Genomic DNA, 20,979 nt, shown 5'->3' with positions numbered 1-20,979 from the left:
TTGACTAATTTAGTGGTCAGGATGTTTTTCTCTTGGTTTAGGACTATTTGGTAAAGTCAGACACAAAAATCGACATCATGAAATTATATAATATTAAGCTTCCCCCCGCCCAAGACTTTGCTGAAGATTATAAAAAAACAGAGGTGCCAAATCATATTTATTTTATAAGCATTATTACCTTGATGGTAACCAATTATGGCTTTCCAGGTTTCCAGATGTGGCATGATTTACATGGAGCCTCACATGTTAGGCTGGAGACCACTGATGTTGTCCTGGGTGAATCTGTTACCTGCGTCAGTCAGTGTTATTCAAAAGGAATTTATAATGGGCTTATTTGACAGAATGGTCCCTGTTTCGGTTGAATTTATTAGAAAGCATACAAAGGTAAGGGAAATGAGAATTTTAAGATTAAAAAATAAATGGAAAACTCAAAATAGACTTACATATCAATTTTAATGTCTGTTTTTATTATCAGCTAAGAGATATTAAATCAAAACCTTTTTGATTAAATTAAAAATTTAGATTAGAATTCATACAGTTCACTAAAAATATTTCAAATGAGGTATATTGGTGATACTCTTTTCTCTCTAAAAAAAAGAGAACTCAAAGGCCCGCATAACCATGTCAAAATGTTATTTCTTTCTTCTGATGGGCTATTGCATTTTAAATAATTTCCATTATTACAATATTATTTATTATCCAAAGTTCCTAAAATAAGCCAGTCAGTCCATGGTAGAAGGACTGGAAAGAGGTCCCAAAGTAGGCAAATTCATTTTTCTTTCTTTCAGTACACACTGGGGAGGGGAAGAGGAGGGAGGGGGATGGTGGGAGGGAGGAAAATGACAAGGAAATGGGAATCTCCTGCCTCTGAGAGTTGATGAGCTTCAGCGAGGCTCTTAAACTCTCTCTAGCTGGAAATTACAGAGCAAGAATGTTTAATTTCTGCTTTGGGAGATGCTGACCAAAGGTCTTTTAGAATGACTTTGGCCCTGGAGCAAATGTAGGGAAATAGGGTTGATAGTTCTCTTGATGTTGAAGATATAACAAAAAATCTTGAGGCAGAAGTTTAGCTCAAGGTACAGATTTGGAAAATGGACTTTAAAACCATGTTAATGTAGATTACCTAAAGAAAAAATCCAGAGAAAAAAAGAAGAGAGCAAGAGATAGAATCACAGGTACATGAGTGACTTAGACAAGAGAGAGGAAAGAGGGAAGAACATCTGAAGGAAGTGATGTGTCTTCCACCCTGCTCTTTCAAGAAGTTTGGCTGTAACTGAAATATGTTGTAGATATGAAGTAATCATGTTTCAAAAACAGTTAACATATATGAACTGAAGTCATAATAAAATAAGTTTCAGGGCCTTTATGGGGTTTTTTTCCAGCATTGTCAGAGAATTTAGATAATACAAATAATAAACGAATTTTCTATGTAACTGAAACATCCTTTCTATAGGAAAGCATGACACTTATAATGCAAGCTTTTTAAAATGTGCTGTGCACTTCTGTTATTTCTTGAAGAAATTAGGAATGCCTGTTATTTACTATGTAGTAATAAGTATCTGTTTTATTTGTAATGATAACTATTTGTATTTTAGTGTTGCATCAGTAATACTTAGTCCCACACTTAGAAACTCAGCTGTCATTTCTGATGTTTCTACTGGGGTGGCAACTGAACATGAAGTCACCTGCCTCTAATCTTCAGGGAGTCTGTCTCAGAGAGTTAATTTTTACTTGTTAATCACCAAACAATGTGACTTGGCAATTGGAAGAGAGCTGCGTGGGGAGAAGACAAACGCCTATGAGAACTTGCTATATGCTACATAGTTCTAGGAGCATTACACGTTATTTCATTTATTTTATAAACTATCATGGTGACAAGCAAAAGAGTAAAGTGCACGACAAGTTCAGCACTCCAGCAAGGTTTTTGAGGGCTCCAAGACTTGGAATTGTATTTCATAGTGATGAGTTTACCATGAGTATTGCTGTGGCTTATACATATGCTCTAAAATGGATTTTACTTATTAAGCATTTTAGATATAGAAATTAACTGCCTTCTCTGAAATTTTTTTAGTGTTTTTATTTATAAAATTAGTATACCATGGAATCCATATCTTAAATTAACTGCATATGTAACAGCAATTTTTTAAAACTTGAGAATCGATGCGAAAGGTTAAAGAGTACACACTACCTAAATGTAACATCCAGTTCTCCCAAGTGAATTGTAATAATAGTACCTACTCGTAGGTAGTATGAATTTAAAATTATTACTACCTGTTAAAATTAAATGAGCTTAATAAATATTAGCTGGGGCTATTTTAGCTATTACCTAATTTAAATTGTTTAGTCATTTTTCTTACTGACTTTTCAGGAATTATCTCCTACTTCCGATACAAACTTGGTCCGGTCCTTAATGAATCTAATAGACTGTTTTATGGATGATTTTGCTGATGAAGTCAAACTAAAGGAGAGAAATGATCGAGAAACTTACTCTTTGCTTGAGGTAAGGTCCGTTGCCTTCTGTATCCTGCTACAGAAAGACAGGTATCTACTGCTTTCCCCAAAGCTTCCTAATTTGTGAAACTCATTTTGCCCCTGAAGTTGGAGACTAGTCAACGGGTGGTAGCTGAAGAATGAGCAAAGAGCCAGGCCCCAAATTCTGAGTGCTGGTGGGGAAGCTTCTTGCCTGGCAGTCATGATGCATCATGAGGTTCGGGCGGAGCCCAGTGATCACATCAGATCTGCTACTGAAATCTCAGGTCGTTTGACCAGCCTTAGACATGATCCATTCCCAAAATGTCAGTGACCATTTTGGCAATGAGATTTACCTCCTTTCCAAACTATAATAATTTATTGCTTTATTTCCCTTGATTTTTCTTCCTTTTTTCATGAGATATAAATTATTTGTATGTGTGTGTGTGTATAAATATATATTTGGATTAAGGAAAGCAAGAAAATATGTAGGTAATCAACCAATTTTTAAAATGGGAATAAAAATATCAGTAGACTTTGGATTTTTTAATGAAAATATTACTGCATTACTCGTGGTAGCACTTCTACTGTGGTCAATATGGTACTTGCTTAACTTATATGTTTTAAAAGAAATTAATTTTTAATTTAATGTTAAAATGGTTTCTGGAGAGAAAGTCTGTGAGTAAACTAGGAGTAGGTGAATAGGGTTGAAGTAGAGTCCAGAACTTTTATGAGCATAGTCCAGAATCTCTTGGCTTTGTACTTAATAAAAGACCTTGTTTTAAACAAGCAAACAGGCTTCCTACCTTATTGGTAGGTCTTGTCTTCTACTCTGTTTCCTCTTTTTGAGTCTGGAAAGAAGAAAGCTAGTATCTTTTGCTTGCAGAATTGCAATTCTAGTTTACACACTTAATGCTCAGATATTACAAATAAAATAATTTAAATTTGTTCTTAAAGTAAACCCACCATATCAAAATTTAAATAGAAAATGGATATGTAGGTTATTTGCCTTATTAAAGTGTGCCTTAATACCTTAATAATAAGTTATTTCTATGTTCCTTTTAATATCAAGCTGCTGTCATGTGTTGAAAATGTGAGATTTACTAGATTAATCATTCTGAAGTTTCACTATGGCCAGAATGTATACTTTGTTTTGTATCATCTTCTCTAAGATTTTATAAGACATGCGATTTGATTTTTAAAAACCCTTATGATTACAAAATCCTGAGATGACCTACTAATATATTTGAGCTTACGTGTTTCCTTTCAGAGATACTAATCTGGCTGATCTGATATGTAAGCTTCAAGGACAGATTAAAATTATTCTTTAATTGTTCTTAATCTTCTCATCTTTCCAATGCAGGGCATTTTTCTGTTTTCATTGATCTGGTCCGTTGGTGCTTCTTGTACAGATGATGATCGATTGAAATTTAATAAGATTCTTCGAGAACTAATGGAAAGTCCAATTTCAGATCGAACTCGAAATACGTTTAAATTACAGAGTGGTACTGAGCAAACATCCTCAAAGGCACTAACTGTCCCATTTCCTGAAAAAGGAACAATTTATGATTATCAATTTGTCACTGAGGTAAGAGTTCTGAAGCAAGATTTGCAGCTGCCAGCCTGGCAGAGTCCCCTCTCTGACACATAGCATATAATGGCCCTGTGGCCACCTTCATCATCCCTATTTACCATAAGAGACAGCATACAATAGAGGAAGATGCACTGGCTTGAAGTCAGACACCTCTAGGTTTGAGTCCTAGTAAAGTCACTTTCTTTCTGTATAGCCATGGACTAGTTGATTTCTCTGAACATAGTTCTTTCCAATGATACTATGAGATAATAATATCTAATGGACCAGTTGCACTCATTAAATAGAATCACACCAGGCACATACTGTTTAAGGACAGCTGTTAGAAGTTCATGGTGCATGTTAGTATACTAGGCACTAAGAAGTCCTGTAGGAATCCAGCTGGTATAATCTTAATTCAGTGCTTCCCAAACGGATTTGAAACTAAAACTTGGGTGGTAGTGGTTTTTGTATAACAACTCCCACCCACAAGTATTGTACTGAGGACCAAGTTTAGGAATATATGTTATTTAAATATATACAGATTTAAGTACAATTGGGATCATACCACATTCCCAATGGGCAGCTTTATATCCTTCTTGTTTTCTTAATGAGAACAGCTTTCCCTTTCACTAATGTTTCTTCAGTAAACTTGCTTTCTAAAGTCAATTTCCTACCCTTGGACATTGGACTGTTTTTGTTGTTTTTAGATTCTCACTTTTATAAGTACTACTTTGGTAAATATTCTTAGATACAAGTCATTGGGTACATATCTGATTATATCCTTAAGATAAATTTCTAGAAAAGGCATTACTGTATTGCTTTTTGGATTTTTATTTGCAGTGTATTGCTATGTCACCCCAAAAGGCACGACTGTGCCCAACACAGATATTTTTACTTTATTTAATTTCAAATTACTGATAATACCCTGCATTTTCAGGGTAGTTTACAGTTTATTAAGCTTTCTGCAATTATTTCCATTTCATTTTTCAACACCTTGGTGAAGTGGGAAGGATAAGATTATTTTGCAAGTTTTGCCATTGAGGAAATGGGGCTCAGAGATTTAATGTGATTGTCCCAGCATCACACAACCTGTAAATAACAGTACATTTCAGCGTTTCTGATTCTTTTTTTTGCGGGGGGGAGCGGGGACTGAGTCTCGCTGTGTTGTCCAGGTTGGAGTGCAGTGGCACAATCTCGGCTCACTGCAAGCTCCGCCTCCCAGGTTCACGCCATTCTCCTGCCTCAGCCTCTCCGAGTAGCTGGGACTACAGGCACCCGCCACCATGCCCAGCTAATTTTTTGTATTTTTAGTAGAGACGGGGTTTCACCGTGTTAGCCAGGATGGTCTCAATCTCCTGACCTTGTGATCGGCCCACTTCGGCCTCCCAAAGTGCTGGGATTACAGGCGTGAGCCACCGTGCCCGGCCAGGTTTTCTGATTCTTAATGGTTCCTTTCCTATACAGTATCAAAAGACACATGTTTGAAAAGATTATCAAGAATTTGGGAAAGGCATTATTTTCTTCATTGGTTCTAGAAATATTTCTTTATAATACAATTTTCAGACTGATGTGAATTTAACACCCTGAAAAAAAAATTCTCTGCTGTACGCACAGCCTTGTACCTGAAGATACAAGAATGAATAAAGCACAGTGCTAGCCTCAGTGAGTTCATAACCTCTTCAGATGACAGTCATGTGCCATTCTGGCCCAAGGAGTGCCATGCATCAAAGCTCGGGCCCAGGGAAGCAGGGTGGGGGGACCAGCAGGTGCATCAGTGAGGCCTGGTTGTGAAGGAAGGATGGGTCCGAATTCTGATGTACTTTGAATGACCAAGAATTTAGATTTTATTCTGCAAGAAGGGTGGTGGTGTTTTTCTAAGAAGACAAGATGTTCTTGAATGTTTTTGTTACAAACACTGTCATAGCAAATTAAAATTTTAGTTCTCAAGCTAATTGGATGCAAAGATATGGCACAATGTTAACTCATAATAATAATCTCATATTAAGAAATCTTGCCTGTTCTAGAGATCTGTTACACAGCAATGTGAACGTAGTTAACACTACTGAACTGTACACCTAAAAATTGTTAAGGGTAAATTTTATATATTTTTTTCTATACTTTTTTAAAAAGAAATTTTGCCTGCAATGATAAGCTAATGTTATAAATACTGTTATAAAAGTCAAGCAATATGCAGCTTATCTTCTAGGGAGAAAAAATTCTGTATTGGTTAACATTTATTGAATAAAGTTCTTTACTCTTTAGCCTATTGGTTAGTTTGATTTTCTCAATGCCATTAAATAATCTAACATTTGGCCACAATAATTGATTATTAGGTTGGGATAAGCAGTGATTTCAGAGCATCAAAAAACCACAGTATTGCCGTTTCATTTGTATTCGTGTAAAAGCTAGTTTCTCCTTAATTTACACGTACAATTTAACCTTCAAACTGAGTGTAAAGTGTCTTAAAGGATAAAACAAATGTATACATATCAGGGTTTGTTGGTCTTAGTCTTTTCTACAATGGCACAGGAGTATAGAGCTTTTTAAAGTATTTTATAACATTCATTACTTGGTTGTTAATTATAAACAGGGAACAGGAAAATGGGAACCATGGATAAAGAAATTGAAAGAAGCTCCTCCAATTCCTAAAGATGTAATGTTTAATGAAATCATTGTGCCAACTCTGGACACAATTCGATACTCTGCATTAATGGAATTGTTGACCACCCATCAAAAGCCTTCAATATTTGTAGGACCAACAGGAACTGGGAAAAGTGTTTACATTACGGTAAGTACTGCAGAAATCTGCGTATTAAACTGTGCATAATCTTCCTAAGAATGTTTTTGAAATAGCAGACAAATAATTTTTTAAAAATACTCAAGTACTTTGATGTTTGAACTGCAGAGAATTTTTGAAAAATTGCCTACTTATTTTTTTTTTGTTTTAGCCACAAGGCCAAGAAGTGATAATTGCCTATTTATTTTCAAAAGTTGATTAATGATACGTTGCCATTTTATACCATTAAATTGTTGTCCCATTTATTTTGATATTTTAATAAGAATTGCTTGTTCCACATGAGAATTTCATACCTCTTGAAAAGTGTGTTTTAGTTACACTTGATATTTTCTAAGTTATTTTATATCTGAAGGATTATTATGTAGTAACAAGACTGATTTTCCTTAATGATGTCTGGAATTGGCTGTTAGTTAAGATAATGCTAGATGCTGTAATAGAAAATGCTGCAGTCTCAGTAGCTTTATGCAGCCTGTGGAGGAGAATGAAGATACTTTTGAGGGCCCCTCTTTGATTGTAGCTTCCAGTTAATTCACATTCTCCCACAGTACCTGTTTCTAGTTCTTTATTGACTTTAACATTACATCTTACAGTCTTTCTGAAATGTATTTGGCAGTATAGTTACATAGCCATCCTAGTATTTATTGAATAATCTCTTTCATAAAAGATTGGAATGACATCTCTCATAAAGTAAATGCTTGCATGTATGGGAGTATCCAAGAGGAGGCAGAGATACATTTTCACTGAGAATTTAAATCAGGGAGTGTTTTTGGCCTGGATTAAAAAAAAACAAAACTAAAAGTGTACAGAAAGCTGAGAGATTTATCTAAGATATCACCATGGGTCAGGGAATGGAGACATAACATGATTGAAGGCAGTGGTTAGAGGAAAATTCAAGCCTTTTGTCATTTATACCTTCATCAGTTTCAGCCCAGGCAATAAAGTGCCTAGGCATAAAAACATTACTTTTCACAAACTTAGGAACTTACTTCTGTAATCTGCTTTTAAAACTAATATTGTAAATATTTTTCAATTTCATTATTCTTCTACAAGATGATTTTAAGGGTATTGTAATATTTGATTCTATAATTTTATGATAATTGATTCAAATCCCTAATTTTTCTAACATTTTGCTTTAGAAATAAGATTGCAGGCCGGGCGCAGTGGCTCACGCCTGTAATCCCAGCACTTTGGGAGGCCGAGGCGGGGGAATCACTAGGAGATTGAGACCATCCTGGCTAACACGGTGAAACCCAGTCTCTACTAAAAATACAAAAACAAGCAAACAAAAAAAGTAGCCGGGCGTGGTGGCGGGCGCCTGTAGTCCCAGCTACTCAGGTGGCTGAGGCAGGAGAATCGCTTCAACCCAGGAGGTGGAGCTTGCAGTGAGCCGAGATCGCGCCACTGCACGCCAGCCTGGGCGACAGAGTGAGACTCCGTCTCAAAAAAATAAAAAGAAAGAAAGAAGATTGCAATGAACGTTTTTATAGCTAAGTCTTTGTTCTTATCTTTGCTTATTTGTTTAGGAAAATATCCTAAGATTCCTGGACATGGAATTGTTGATTTTTTTGATGAATATTAAACTGTTCCTCATAGAGGTTATTGTCCGCCATGCCCTTCAGGGGGATTTCATTGCCCCAATTAATTAAGATTTAGTTGTATTGTAAATAATACAAATATAGGGTTAACGTCTCTGAAATTTATTCTTCTGTGAAAGAAAATATTATTTTAAAACAATGCTACATAATTTTAATTTCTCTAAAGTAATATTAAGAATTTATTTATATAAACTGCTTAATAAAATTGTGTACATATATTTCATCTGGTTGAAAGAATTAAACATAAAATTTACAATTTAAAGTGATTTTTCTCTTCAAATTATTGCATGTCTATTTATATTTTAAATAAATGATGAAAAAACGTAGTATTCTATTTAAAGATTACCTAAAAATGTAAGTTAAAACAATACAACAAAAAAAAAATTAACTGAAGACACTGGCTGACAGCAAATCTGTTGAGGGAGTTTTAATATCTTGATAGTGGTAGGAAGGAGTCTATAATTTCATACAATTTACTTAGTTGAGAACTTAGATTAAAATAATTGTTAACAAATACAATAATATTCATTATAGTTATTTCTCATTTAAAGATTAGCTCTATTGGCAAATGAGTATTTTCCCTTTCACATAAATACACAGCTTTTATAGAATAATTTTAATCAACACATATAATTTGATCATTAAATTGAATAAACAAACAAGTAGTTTTTATAAGTATGTACTTAATTTTGAGTGTTAAATGTAAATATCAAAAATATTCATCTTTCAGTAGACCAAGTGAAATTTTATCTGCGGTAGTGTTATAAGAGGTATTCATTTAAACTGAAGAATAAGGCTTACCTGACGATAGCTTATGAAAACATAAATTTTGTTTATATAATTTTTAAGGCATCCTGATAAAAAGTGAAAATGTGCCATTTAGAATTTTTTAAATCACCTATAAACTCCTGGAATTAGGGCGACATTCTGATAATGGTCTGATTTGTACATTTTATCTCTATATATGACGTAAGCAATACACAGAACCATACTCTATTAATTGTCCCCTTTAGTTACTTCTCTTTTGCTTTCTTTTTGTTTTCATTTACATGATCTATTTTTGCTTATTCTTTTTAAGTATTTCTGATCATTTAGACTCAGCGTGTCGCTGCATTTTTTATTTGTGTTAATCTGAGCCCTTTTTCCTTTTAATAAGGAAATTGACCTCATACATAAATTGTCATAGTGAGTCATACTTTTGTATTCACATTTTCTGTTTAGCTTTTTATATGCTTTAAACATTTTTAATTACTGTTATGATGGTGTGTTTATAATATTTTCTTCTTCCTATTGATTTGGAAGGGTACGTAAACTATTTAAAATTCTTCTAGTGTTAATCTATTTTAAAACACTAAGGTTTTTTCTAAAGTCTACAGTTTTTTTCTAAATTCAGTTTTTAAATTATCAATATTATGAATGACAGTATCCATTGACCTCCTTCCCCTACCCAGTTAATGAGGAAGAGTGAAATACTGCTATTTATCACCAATACCTTTCACCATCTTCTGGTAAGACAGAGATGTTTTGAAACCTCAGTTTATTTTTGCCAAATTATTTTTAATATTATGCAGCAACTCTTTTGGAAGTTTTTTATATTAATTACATTTGGATTTTGGTTTTAGAACTATTTATGTTTATTATGGTTAGATTTAGTTCTGTTTTTAGATGGCCTCAATGCTCACTGCCAAACTGTTCACACCATGGCTTATGTATGTGTTGCATTCTTATTTTCATTATTTTATTATTTTTGAGAGACAGGGTCTTGCTCTGTCCCCTAGGCTGTAATGCAGTGGCACAATCACAGCTCACTGCAGCCTTGACCTCCTGGGCTCAAGTGATCCCCCCACTTCAGCCTCCCAAGTAGCTGGGACTACAGGCATGCACCACCACACCCTCTAATTTTTTATGTAAAAGTGGGATCTTGCTATGTGGCCGAGGCTGATCTCCAACTCCTGGGCTCAAGCAATCCTCCTGACTTGGCCTCCCAAAGTGCTGGGATTACAGGCTGGAGCCACCACACCCACCCTTTATTTCACTCCTGTTTCATTTAGTTCAAGCATCAATCCAACAAAAATTTATTGATTACCTACCATATGGCTTCCACTGTTAGCTAATAAAAATATATTATAATACAGTATTTACATTGTACATCATGTAGGCAAGCTAAGTGAAATAATATTTTAGAGTCTTAAGCAATAATTTTTAAAAACTTGTATAAATTTGCTTTACTCAGACATGTCATTCCTTCATTACAGTTGTTGCTCAGAATAGGGAGTTGTTTCTTTAAATAAATAGAATAACTTGTTTTCAAACTATTATTCCTCTTGAAATAATCTATCACTTACATTATAACTATACAATCATAAAAGAAATTTTAATCATAAAAGTCACAAAAATATATTCCTACTTTTATTCTAAACTTCCCCATTCCCAGTTTTTGCTATTCTAACTGGCAATCACAGGTACGAACACAAAGTCTTCAAAGATTTTAAAGAACTTCCATTTTAGAATGTGCTCATTCTGTGAAAGGAAAATAATTTTAAATTTAAAAAGGTAGCTCCTGCTGGGCTGATGGGAGGAGTAAAAGCCTTCCTCCAGAATCTCTGACCAGCTTGTTACCCTACGTCTTCCTTATTTTCTATATTTGTTCTGCCTCCTTGTACTCCTGGCATGTGTGCTAAATGTAGTCATTAATGAGAACATCATAAGTCCTTTTTAAAATATGTATTGCCTTGATGAATAGATTAATATTCCAAAGTATGCTTTCAGAATTTCCATTTGCTTAATTATGGTAATGTTTAGTGTATAATCACATCATGAAAAGAGGACTTGCTTGAGGTATTTTACCATTTGACATTTTGGGTTAATAATTTAATATCTTAATTATAAAGCTGAATGCTGCAAGCATTTAATGCAAGTAAAGTTTAGAACAGTCAAAAAACTTTACTGTTTCCCTTCCTTTATTCATATGTGCATGTGATAGATATTACTGTTCATTAAGAAAATATGTGATTTACATAGGATGTTTTCTAATAAATTGGTCCTTAAGTGGCAAGGGATTGTGCCCTATACAGAACTCTTGAGGGAGAGAAGGGGAAGAAAGAGTGAGGAGAGGCAATTTTATTTTGAAGAGCTCCTCAGGGAATTCTGGTATGTCCTGTCCCTGGCATACATCTTGATTAAGAACCATTGTAATTCCACCTGGTTTCCAGTGAATTCCATTTTGAAAATACAGTTATATTTTTAAGCTTTCTAACTTACAGAAAGATAGCTTTGTATGTAAGTGGAAAGATAATAAGATATATGAAAAAGAACATTCATCTAGAGAGAGACAAATGGCAGTCTGAATTCTTGCCCATCTCGGAGAACTTAGGAAGGTTTCCTAACCTCTGAGTCTCTGTGACTCCATGTTAAGGAGGAATGTGTACTCCCCGGTAGCTGTGAAAACCAGAGAAGTCACATACAAGAGGGTGGACAGATGGAGACACTCCATTGGCATGGTAACTGTTATTCCTACTGATTCCATCTATTTGTACAATGTTACAACACTTAAGGTTAAATTCGAGTCTATCAGTAATGATGCTTAGTGTTTATTCTGAAATGTCAAAACATAATTCCAACTATGGCTCATTTTATTATTTTGTTATATAGAATTTTCTTTTAAATCAACTAAATAAGGAAATCTACAAACCTCTGCTAATTAACTTCTCAGCACAAACTACAGCAGCTCAAACTCAGAATATTGTCATGTCAAAATTGGACAAGAGAAGAAAGGGAGTTTTTGGTCCTCCTTTGGGCAAGAGAATGGTAATGACTCTTTGTACAGTACCCGGGCCTATTCATATACATTGCTGCAGTTGGAACAAGGAAACCAAATATCCTGGGGATAGACATCTTTTTGTATAGTTTTTTAATGTCACAAATTTGGATTAAAAGGTTCTCCTAAAAATGTAGTTACATTTGTATGTGCACTAGACAGCTTGATGTTTAAAACAAGGAGTTGCCCTTTGAGTTGAAGGTAGAATATTCATCTGAGAAATTATCTACCTTCCTAATTTTTTCACTAACATTTTTATTCAGCAGTCTTTGCTGCTTGCTTTTGTAGACCTTCAGCAACACAGCTCTCAATAGATTTACCTGTGTTCCTCTGCAAAGAACACCCTTCTCACCCTAATCACACTTTTCTCATCTATTTTCATGAATTGAAGTGTAGTACAAGGAAAAAATATGCAGTATATTGAGAAACAAATTGTATGAGAGGATTAATAAGTCCTAAGCTATTAACCTACGAAGATTAGTAATGACAATGTCTCCCTATTTCTTAAGGAATATGAATCCTAAAAGCATGGAAGCTAAGGATATTATCCTTGTTTAGAAAAGAAACCATCACTTCCTCATATGTACTCTGCAAATAGATAGCTAAGTATTTGCCTCAATATTGTTTACACAATAGGACTGTATGTTGAGATGTTAATATTTTCTATACCTCTTCTCTTCTCATTCTCAGGTTGTCTTTGTAGATGATGTTAATATGCCTGCTCGGGAGGTATATGGGGCTCAACCTCCCATTGAGTTACTTAGACAGTGGTTAGATCACTGGAACTGGTATGATCTAAAAGACTGTTCCATGATTAAACTAGTGGACATTCAGATCATGTGTGCTATGGGACCTCCAGGTACATTTTTTGAGTTTGTGATTACTAAGATGGAAAAATCTCCCTAGCAATAGCTAAAGAAATAACTGGAAAAAAAACCTCTTTTGAGTTGCAGTGTTTTGTGTATATGTTTTCTATGTGTATCTATTGTGACCTAACAGAGTGTATCACATGACCAACTCTATAAAGTGGGTGACCTTGGATGGGCTATGCACCCACCAACTCTTCCAAAACTTTTTTCTCCCACCTTCTGGAACTTTTTTCTCCCACCTTCTGAAACTTTTTTCTCCCACCTTCTGGAACTTTTTTCTCCCACCTTCTGAAACTTTTTTCTCCCACCTTCTGGAAGTCTTCCAAATCCTTTTTTCTCCCACCTTCTGGAATTTTTGCTCCCAATTTCCTGTTTCTGCCTTCTGAGAACTCACATCGTCCTGGAGCATCTCATCTTCCTCTGTGTCATTCCTTAATGCTTCAGTTGTATAGAATGGTCCCTGCTTCAGAAATCATCTTTATTCTACCCCAAATCAAGTCCCATTCAAGTCAGTCTCTGGATTTAAACAGGCTGCTGAGAAGAATTTAAGTAGGGAATGGCCAAAAGATCCTTTAAATTTTCCAAGATAAATTTATACTCAAAGGAATCTCTATGTAGAGGAAATTTGCTTTTTAATGCTGGGGTGTCTAAAATGGCTTGATTACTAACAAGAAATCTTTAACTGTTTTCTTCCTGACTATTTTCTTCAAGCCAGTATTCCATTTTTTAAAATGTTGCTTGTGTTGATGTACCACTTCAGGGAATCTCTCCGGTATTTGCTCCCTAACCCTGACCTTTATCTGACCTGTAATGCAGTTTGCTCTGAGTCAGTAACTGCTCTCAGCACATTCCCTGGGCCATTTTGAACACTTTCTGTTTGTTTGTTTTTGAGACAGGGTCTCACTCTGTTGCTTAGGTGGGGTGCAGTGGTGTGATCATAGCTCACGGCAGCCTCAAACTCCTGGGCTCAAGTGATCCTCCCACCTCAGCCTCCTGAGCAGCTAGGACTACAGGCGTGCATCACCATGCATGGCTAATTTTGTTTCATATTTTGTGGAGACAAGGGCTTGGGGGCATATTATTATTATGCCCAGGCTGTTTTTTTTTTTTTTTTTAAATAAAAGACCATATTGCTCCTGGGTCTCAGACTTCAGTTCCACTTTGTCTCTCCCCCACCACCCCAAGCCAGGCATTTATACTCACATGTCCACTTTTCCCTGCCTCTTCAGGCATTGGTAAGAAAAGTATGCTGAAACCATGAGGTATCTTTTCCTTTCGGACCCCATGTCTGTTTTCTAAAAATATCACAATTCCGAACATTCTCTGGAAGGGTTGGAGACAGAGCTGGGGTAGATGATCTTACCATCTTTTCTTCTGCAACCCTTTCACCATCTCCTTAAACTCTTTTATATTTTCCAAAAGAAATGTATAAGCTCAAAGGAATCTTTCATTATTTTATGGAAAAATCCCCCAATTTTTAAAGATGCAAGCAGCCAGTGAAGTCACTATATGAACTGTATAGACTCGTCTTGGGTAAATTCGCTTCAAGATGTGGGGGAAGAATTTGGCTATATGTCATGGTTGTGCTGAATTCCAGCCTTGTGGGAAGTACCCTAAACTTTGGTCAGTCAGATTCACCAGAGTTACGTTAATATTGTATAATATTACATTTTAATATTGTATTGAGGATGTTTACCATTTACTGCTTTAAGCTGTAAACTGTGGAGAACATGGCCTGTGGCTTTTTCTGCGTGGTCTGATTTCCCTTAGTAATATAGTTTTGACCCAAGATTATGTCTAATTAGTTTAACTCATTCAGATAATTCACCTAGAAAAGTAACGTCTTGAATTTGAGGGAAAAATAGTTTTGATGTCAGGGTTATCCAAACAATTGATTACTCTTAACTTCATGTGCCGTGAATTTGTCCATCTTTCAAGTTACTTTAAACTATAGAATATTTGAGAAAATACTCTTGTATATACTAGTAACATTATTAAGAGTTATACTTTTTAATATTTAGGTGGTGGTCGAAATCCAGTAACTCCTCGATACATGCGACATTTCAATATTATAACAATCAATGAGTTTAGTGATAAATCCATGTATACAATCTTCTCTAGAATCTTAACTTGGCATTTAGAAATCTGGTAAGTAATCAAAAGTTTGTTTTTTTTTAATTAGGAGGTATAAAATATTTTAGAAACATATCAATATTAAGTAGCGTATTTCAAAGAACAAAAGCATTCCTAGATAAGGAAAAGTTAACAGACAACATCGTTTGCCTCTGTTCCTGCCACCTCCCAGTGTGGGAGCATAACACAAAGAGGTCTGACCATTCTGCTATATAATATGTTCACGTTTGAGTTATTATTTTGAATTTTCACCACTGAGTTCAATTACTGCTGGAAAGATGTACCAGGTTTATGCTGTGACTTTGATACCCTCTAGTAGAACTTGAGTTCTGCAGGGGTATTCGTGTCCAAGTCCGAGAAGTAATGCCTTGGAGCTGCCTAGCTGCAGAGATTGTGCTACTCCACAAGATGCAGAGATATCAGGGAGCCAAGCTGACCTGGGCAGGGGAAGTCTGTCTGTGTGCCCATGCCCATTCTCAAGAAATTGTCATTCCTTGCCTTATCCAGTGATGATGGAGTAATCACCTGGCTCCTAGACAAACCAGAAGTTAAATATAGGCAATCTTTCTAAATGAAAATTATTTCTCTACATTCTTTATACTCTTGTCTTGGCTCACTGTTTTACTTTCCTTTTTTTCTCTTTTCCTTATTTTTTTTACGTATTTTAATTTTCTTCCTTTTTTTCCTCTGAAAATACCTGTTTCACCAGTGTTCCTTATGGATTATATTTATATGCAGTTGAGAATGCCAGGGAATGAAAGAGGTCGGGAAATACTTGTCTAGTGGATTTGGGATTACATAATCTGGGTTCCTTGGCTGTCTCTTCTGTTCACTTACTTAAGTGATTTTAAGTCCATTAAACTGGCCCTGCCCATTTCACAGGGTTCTTTTGGACATAACATAAAATAGTACATGGAAAATAGCTTTAAAAGGAGTAAAAATCTATTATTATTATTATAGTAAGATATGGTAATTTTATAAATGAAATTGATTTAATCAAAATTAAAATTTTATGTTGGTCCTGCTAAATATCCTTTTTGTGTCGTAATTCTATAATTGCTAACATTTTCCTTTCTTTTTATTTAAAAAATTTTTAAGTTATAAATTTCCAGATGAATTTCTAGATTTGACCACACAAATCGTAAATGGCACAATGACTCTGTATAAAGAAGCAATGAAGAATCTCTTGCCTACTCCAGCTAAATCTCACTACTTGTTCAACCTCCGTGATTTCTCCCGTGTCATTCAAGGTGTTTGTTTGTCAAGACCAGAAACAACAGAAACCACAGAAGTGATTAAACGTCTTTGGGTTCATGAGGTAAATTTTCCTGTTATTGAAATGGGATTATGTGAGAAACAAAGATTTGCCATGCCAACAACTGGGTAAAAAGAATATTCTTCAATTTATATTGCTGAAATATATTCAGTTATTTGGCATTTTGAAGGCCAGTGTTCAGAAAAATTTTAAAAATATTTAACACTGAGATATTTTATGATGTTTAAAATGCTTTATCTCCCATATGCAGATTTAGGAAGTTCTGTTGATTTATAGAATATTTCAAAGTAGGTGTCACTTTGAGCCAGTTTCCCTTAAGTAGTTTAATCCTTGTTAGTTTGACTTCAAATAAATTTGAAATGGAACACTTTTTAAGGAGATGTTTTTATAAGAAGTGAATGTGGTTTTTTTTTTTACATTACTTATTTGTATAGTATTACTAGATGCCAAAAGAATTGCAAAGCAAATTCTTGAGAGCATAGAAACTATATAAAAATGTATTTAAGCTCTCTTGGGAATAGGTATGTGGATGAGCATTTTCTTATAAGAAGTGGTAGAGGAGGCTCATGCCTGTAATCCCAGCACTTCAGGAGGCTGAGGCGGGAGAATTGCTTGAAGTTAGGAGTTTGAGGATGCAGTGAGCTATGATGGCACCACTGCACTTCAGCCTGGGTGATAGAGCAAGACCCTTATTTTAATTTTAATATGCAGTTAAGAAACATAGAACACGAGAATGTGCTACTGTGTTAAAACCATGTACTACAGAGATATAAATTTCAAAAGGTCTTTTAAAAATCCAGTTTCTCTGGACTTTTTAGATATACAGTTTGAATTCCTAAATCATCACACATTCAAATATATGTCCACGTGAAGATCCGTTCCACTTGCATGTTTTGGCCACAAGGTCTCCAAAAGTGATTCTTTGGAAAGGATGATGTAGAGATTCTTATAGCACTCCACAGCAGATTACCTAATTGCCTGAATGGGACCCACTTCCCAGGATATGGATGCAGGCTTGTGTTTGGGGGCCACATGGGTAATAGAAATGTACTGAGAGCTGGAGAGTGTGGGGGAAGTGAACAGGGAGGATGATGCTGAATTCATTCAAGGAGCATGCCTTAGTCCATTCAGGCTGTTATAAAACGTACCTAAACTGGGTGGCTTGTCAACAAACTGAAATTAATTTCTCACAGTTCTGGAGGCTGGAAAGTTCAAGATCAAGGCACTGGCAGATTTCATGTCTGGTAAGGGATTGTTTTCTAGTTATAGGTGGTGCCTTCTCACCATGTCCTCAAATGGTGGAAGGGGCAACGGGCTCTCTGGCCTCTTTTATAAAGGCACTAATTCCATTCATGAGGGTTCTGCTCCCATGACCTAATTACCTCCCAGAGTCTCCACTGCAATACTATCACCTTGGGGGTGAGGATTTCAACATATAAATTTAGGGGGGACATAAACATTGAAACCATAGCAGATTGCATTGCTGAAGGCAGCATTTTGTCGTGGGTGAATCTAACTCACGAGGAAGCATTTGGCATCCTCCACCTCAGTAACTTTGCCCTTGATATTCCTTCTGCCTAGAACACTCTTTCTCTGTTATCTGCAGGCTTGCCCACTTCCTTCCTTCAGATTTTTGCTGAAATACCCCCTTTTCATGCAAGCTCGCTTTGGGCCATCCCTACCCCCCTTGATTTTTTACTGCTTACCTTGCTTTGTTCTTCATAACATTGAACATCACCTGACACCGTCTAAATTTGGGGCTTACTTATTGTCTTTACAATAATAGAAACGTTATGAGAATAGCAGTTATATTTATGCGCTGGTTTTCCCAGTGCCTGGCACACAGAAAACACTCAATAAATATTGGTGAATGAATGAGTGCATAAAGAGAGGAAGGCAGGCAGGCTTGCTACATATGACATGTTCTGTCACTTGAGATTATACATAACAGTGCTTTCTTCCAATCATGGGAATAGGTTGTTTGTGCTATTGTATATGTGTTAGACATAATTACTTTTAAGAGTTTTTTAGATTCTGTGCTGCTTTAGATGTCAGATTATTGAGTTTTGATAATGGTTGTTGAGCTCTTTGGGCATTTAGTGAGGTTTACTACTTCATATTTATACATACCTATATAAAACATAATGAATTTAGTCCTCAGCTCAAAACCTTGTATTAGCACCCTACTTCATTCAGAGGAATTTCGGATAAAAGTCCAGTGGCCCATGGGACCTGGGATATGTTCCTCTTAGCCTGTTCCCCTCAGGCTGCCTCCTGCTCTCATCCTCATCCCCCTTTCACCAGCAGTACAGGCCTCCTGGCTATTCTCTTCTGCCTGCAATATTTCCCCCAGATATTGATGCTCTGGAATAGCTCCTTCCCTGCCTTTGATCAAATTCTTCTTTCTAGTTGAAGCTTTTTAATACCACAGCCTGACTCCCCTCCCCTATCCTAGTAGTTCCAGTCTTTCTTATCCTGTCCTATTTTACTTCTTTTCATAATATTTTCCAACGTCCAACATGTTGTAGAATTCATTCGTTATATGTATTGCTCATCTCCCTCAGATAGCAGGCAAGCCCCATGAGAGCAGAGATTTTCCTCTCTCTCTTTTTTTTTTTTCTTACTGCAGTGCCAAGAAGGATGTTTGGTACATTATTCTCAACATCTTTAAAAATATGAGGTAATTGTGAGACAGTAGGTGGGAAGGGATCCCCCGAGAAACTCCAGCCAGCCAGTGCACTGGGGTGGAACCACAGAAGTTCATGCTGTTTGCAGTGGGGAGGAGCCTGGCCCCTCTTCTTCCTGGATGGAACCTGTGATTCAATCTGCAGGGTGGGAAGCACTCTAGAAGGGACGCTGGCCTTGTGGAGAGTCCCTGTTTCCCCCTTTTCTTCATTTTCACTCAATAAAACCTGTTTTACTCACCATTCAAATAGTCTGCGAGGCAAAATTTTCATGGCTGTGTAACAAGGACCCCACCTTTAGCTGAACTAAGGAAAAGTCCTGCAACAATTGAACTTAACACTAATTTGTGCTTTATTTCTGTTCACTCAGAAAATATTTCTTCAGGGTTTAATATATGTTAGAGACTACTTTACATGTCTTTTTCCTTTCCAGACATCATTATCATACTAGATAACCTTATATAATTTCACTAAATGGTTTCTAAGGTATAAAACTGACAACTCATTCCCTTTGGCTTCTCCATGGCTCTGAGACATTAGTTAATGCACGTATCACCTGGTTTGCTTGTTAAATACAGATATTCTGCAAAAACAAGACCCCCAAAATAGATGAATATGTTTCATCAAAATTAAGAAATTTTATGCTTCAAAAAACACCATCCAAAAAATGAAAAGACAATATATAGAATGGGATAAAATACCTGCAAATCATATAAACTGTTAAGTGTCTAGTATCCACAATACATAAAGAACTGTTATAACTCAACAATAAAAGACTAATAATGCAATTTAAAAGTGGGCAAAGGATTCAAAGACATCGCTCCAAAGATGATATACAAATGGCCAATAAGGACATGATTAGTCATTAGGGAAATAAAAATCAAAACTGCCATTAAGTACCTTTCACACTCAATAGGATGGCTGTAATAAAAAAGATGAATAATAGGCCAGGCGTGGTGGCTCACACCTGTAATCCCAGCACTTTGGGAGGCCGAGGCAGGCGGATCACGAGGTCAGGAGATCGAGACCATGGTGAAACCCTGTCTCTACTAAAAATACAAAAAATTAGCCGGGTGTGGTGGTGGGCACCTGTAGTCCCAGCTACTCAGAGAGGATGAGGCAGGAGAATGGCGTGAACCCGGGAGGCAGAGCTTGCAGTGAGCCGAGATCGCACCACTGCACTCCAACCTGGGTGACAGAGCGAGACTCTGTCTAAAAAAAAAAAAAAAAAAAAAAAAGATGAATAATAGAACAGTGTTGGTGAGCATGTGGAAGAATTGGAACCCTCATACATAGCTGGCAGTAATGTAATATAGAAAACAGTTTGGTAGGTCATCAAAAGGTTAAAACATAGGGTTACCATATGACCTAGCAGTTCCACTCCTAACTGTGGACCCAGAAGAACTGATACATGTCCATGCAAAAACTTGTACTTGAATATTATTAGCAGAATTATTTATAATAGCCAAAAAGTAGAAACAACCCAAATATCCATCAGCTGATGAGTGGACAAACAAAATATTGTAAATACATACTGTGGAATTGTATTCAGTCCTAAAAAGAAATACTCATATATCCTACAACATAGATGAACCTAGAAACATTGTGCTAAGTTAAAAAGTCCATACACAAAAGGTCACCTATGATATGATTCATTTATATCATATATCCAGAATAAGCAAGTTAGTTCCATAGAGATAGTAAATAGATTAGTGTTGGCCAGGGCTGGTGGTAATGAGAAGTAGCTTCTATTGTGTACCAGGTTT

General features: G+C 36.0%; 1 protein-coding gene across 1 annotated transcript in view; it reads left to right on the top strand.

Annotated features, from left to right (window-relative positions):
* Positions 1-20,979, top strand: part of DNAH7 (dynein axonemal heavy chain 7) — a 336,155-nt gene that overhangs the window by 182,712 nt on the left and 132,464 nt on the right. Inside the window, exons 33-40 of the mRNA XM_008950635.4 lie at positions 208-384; positions 2,369-2,500; positions 3,833-4,057; positions 6,633-6,830; positions 12,086-12,241; positions 12,942-13,110; positions 15,142-15,268; positions 16,352-16,571. Coding sequence (XP_008948883.3) covers positions 208-384; positions 2,369-2,500; positions 3,833-4,057; positions 6,633-6,830; positions 12,086-12,241; positions 12,942-13,110; positions 15,142-15,268; positions 16,352-16,571 — 1,404 coding nt within the window. The remainder of the gene's footprint in view (positions 1-207; positions 385-2,368; positions 2,501-3,832; positions 4,058-6,632; positions 6,831-12,085; positions 12,242-12,941; positions 13,111-15,141; positions 15,269-16,351; positions 16,572-20,979) is intronic.

This window comes from Pan paniscus, chromosome 13 (assembly GCF_029289425.2).
Source record: "Pan paniscus chromosome 13, NHGRI_mPanPan1-v2.0_pri, whole genome shotgun sequence".
Taxonomy (NCBI): Eukaryota; Metazoa; Chordata; class Mammalia; order Primates; family Hominidae; genus Pan; species Pan paniscus.
Note: the sequence above shows the minus strand (reverse complement) of the source record. Positions and strands in the feature narration are given on the sequence as shown.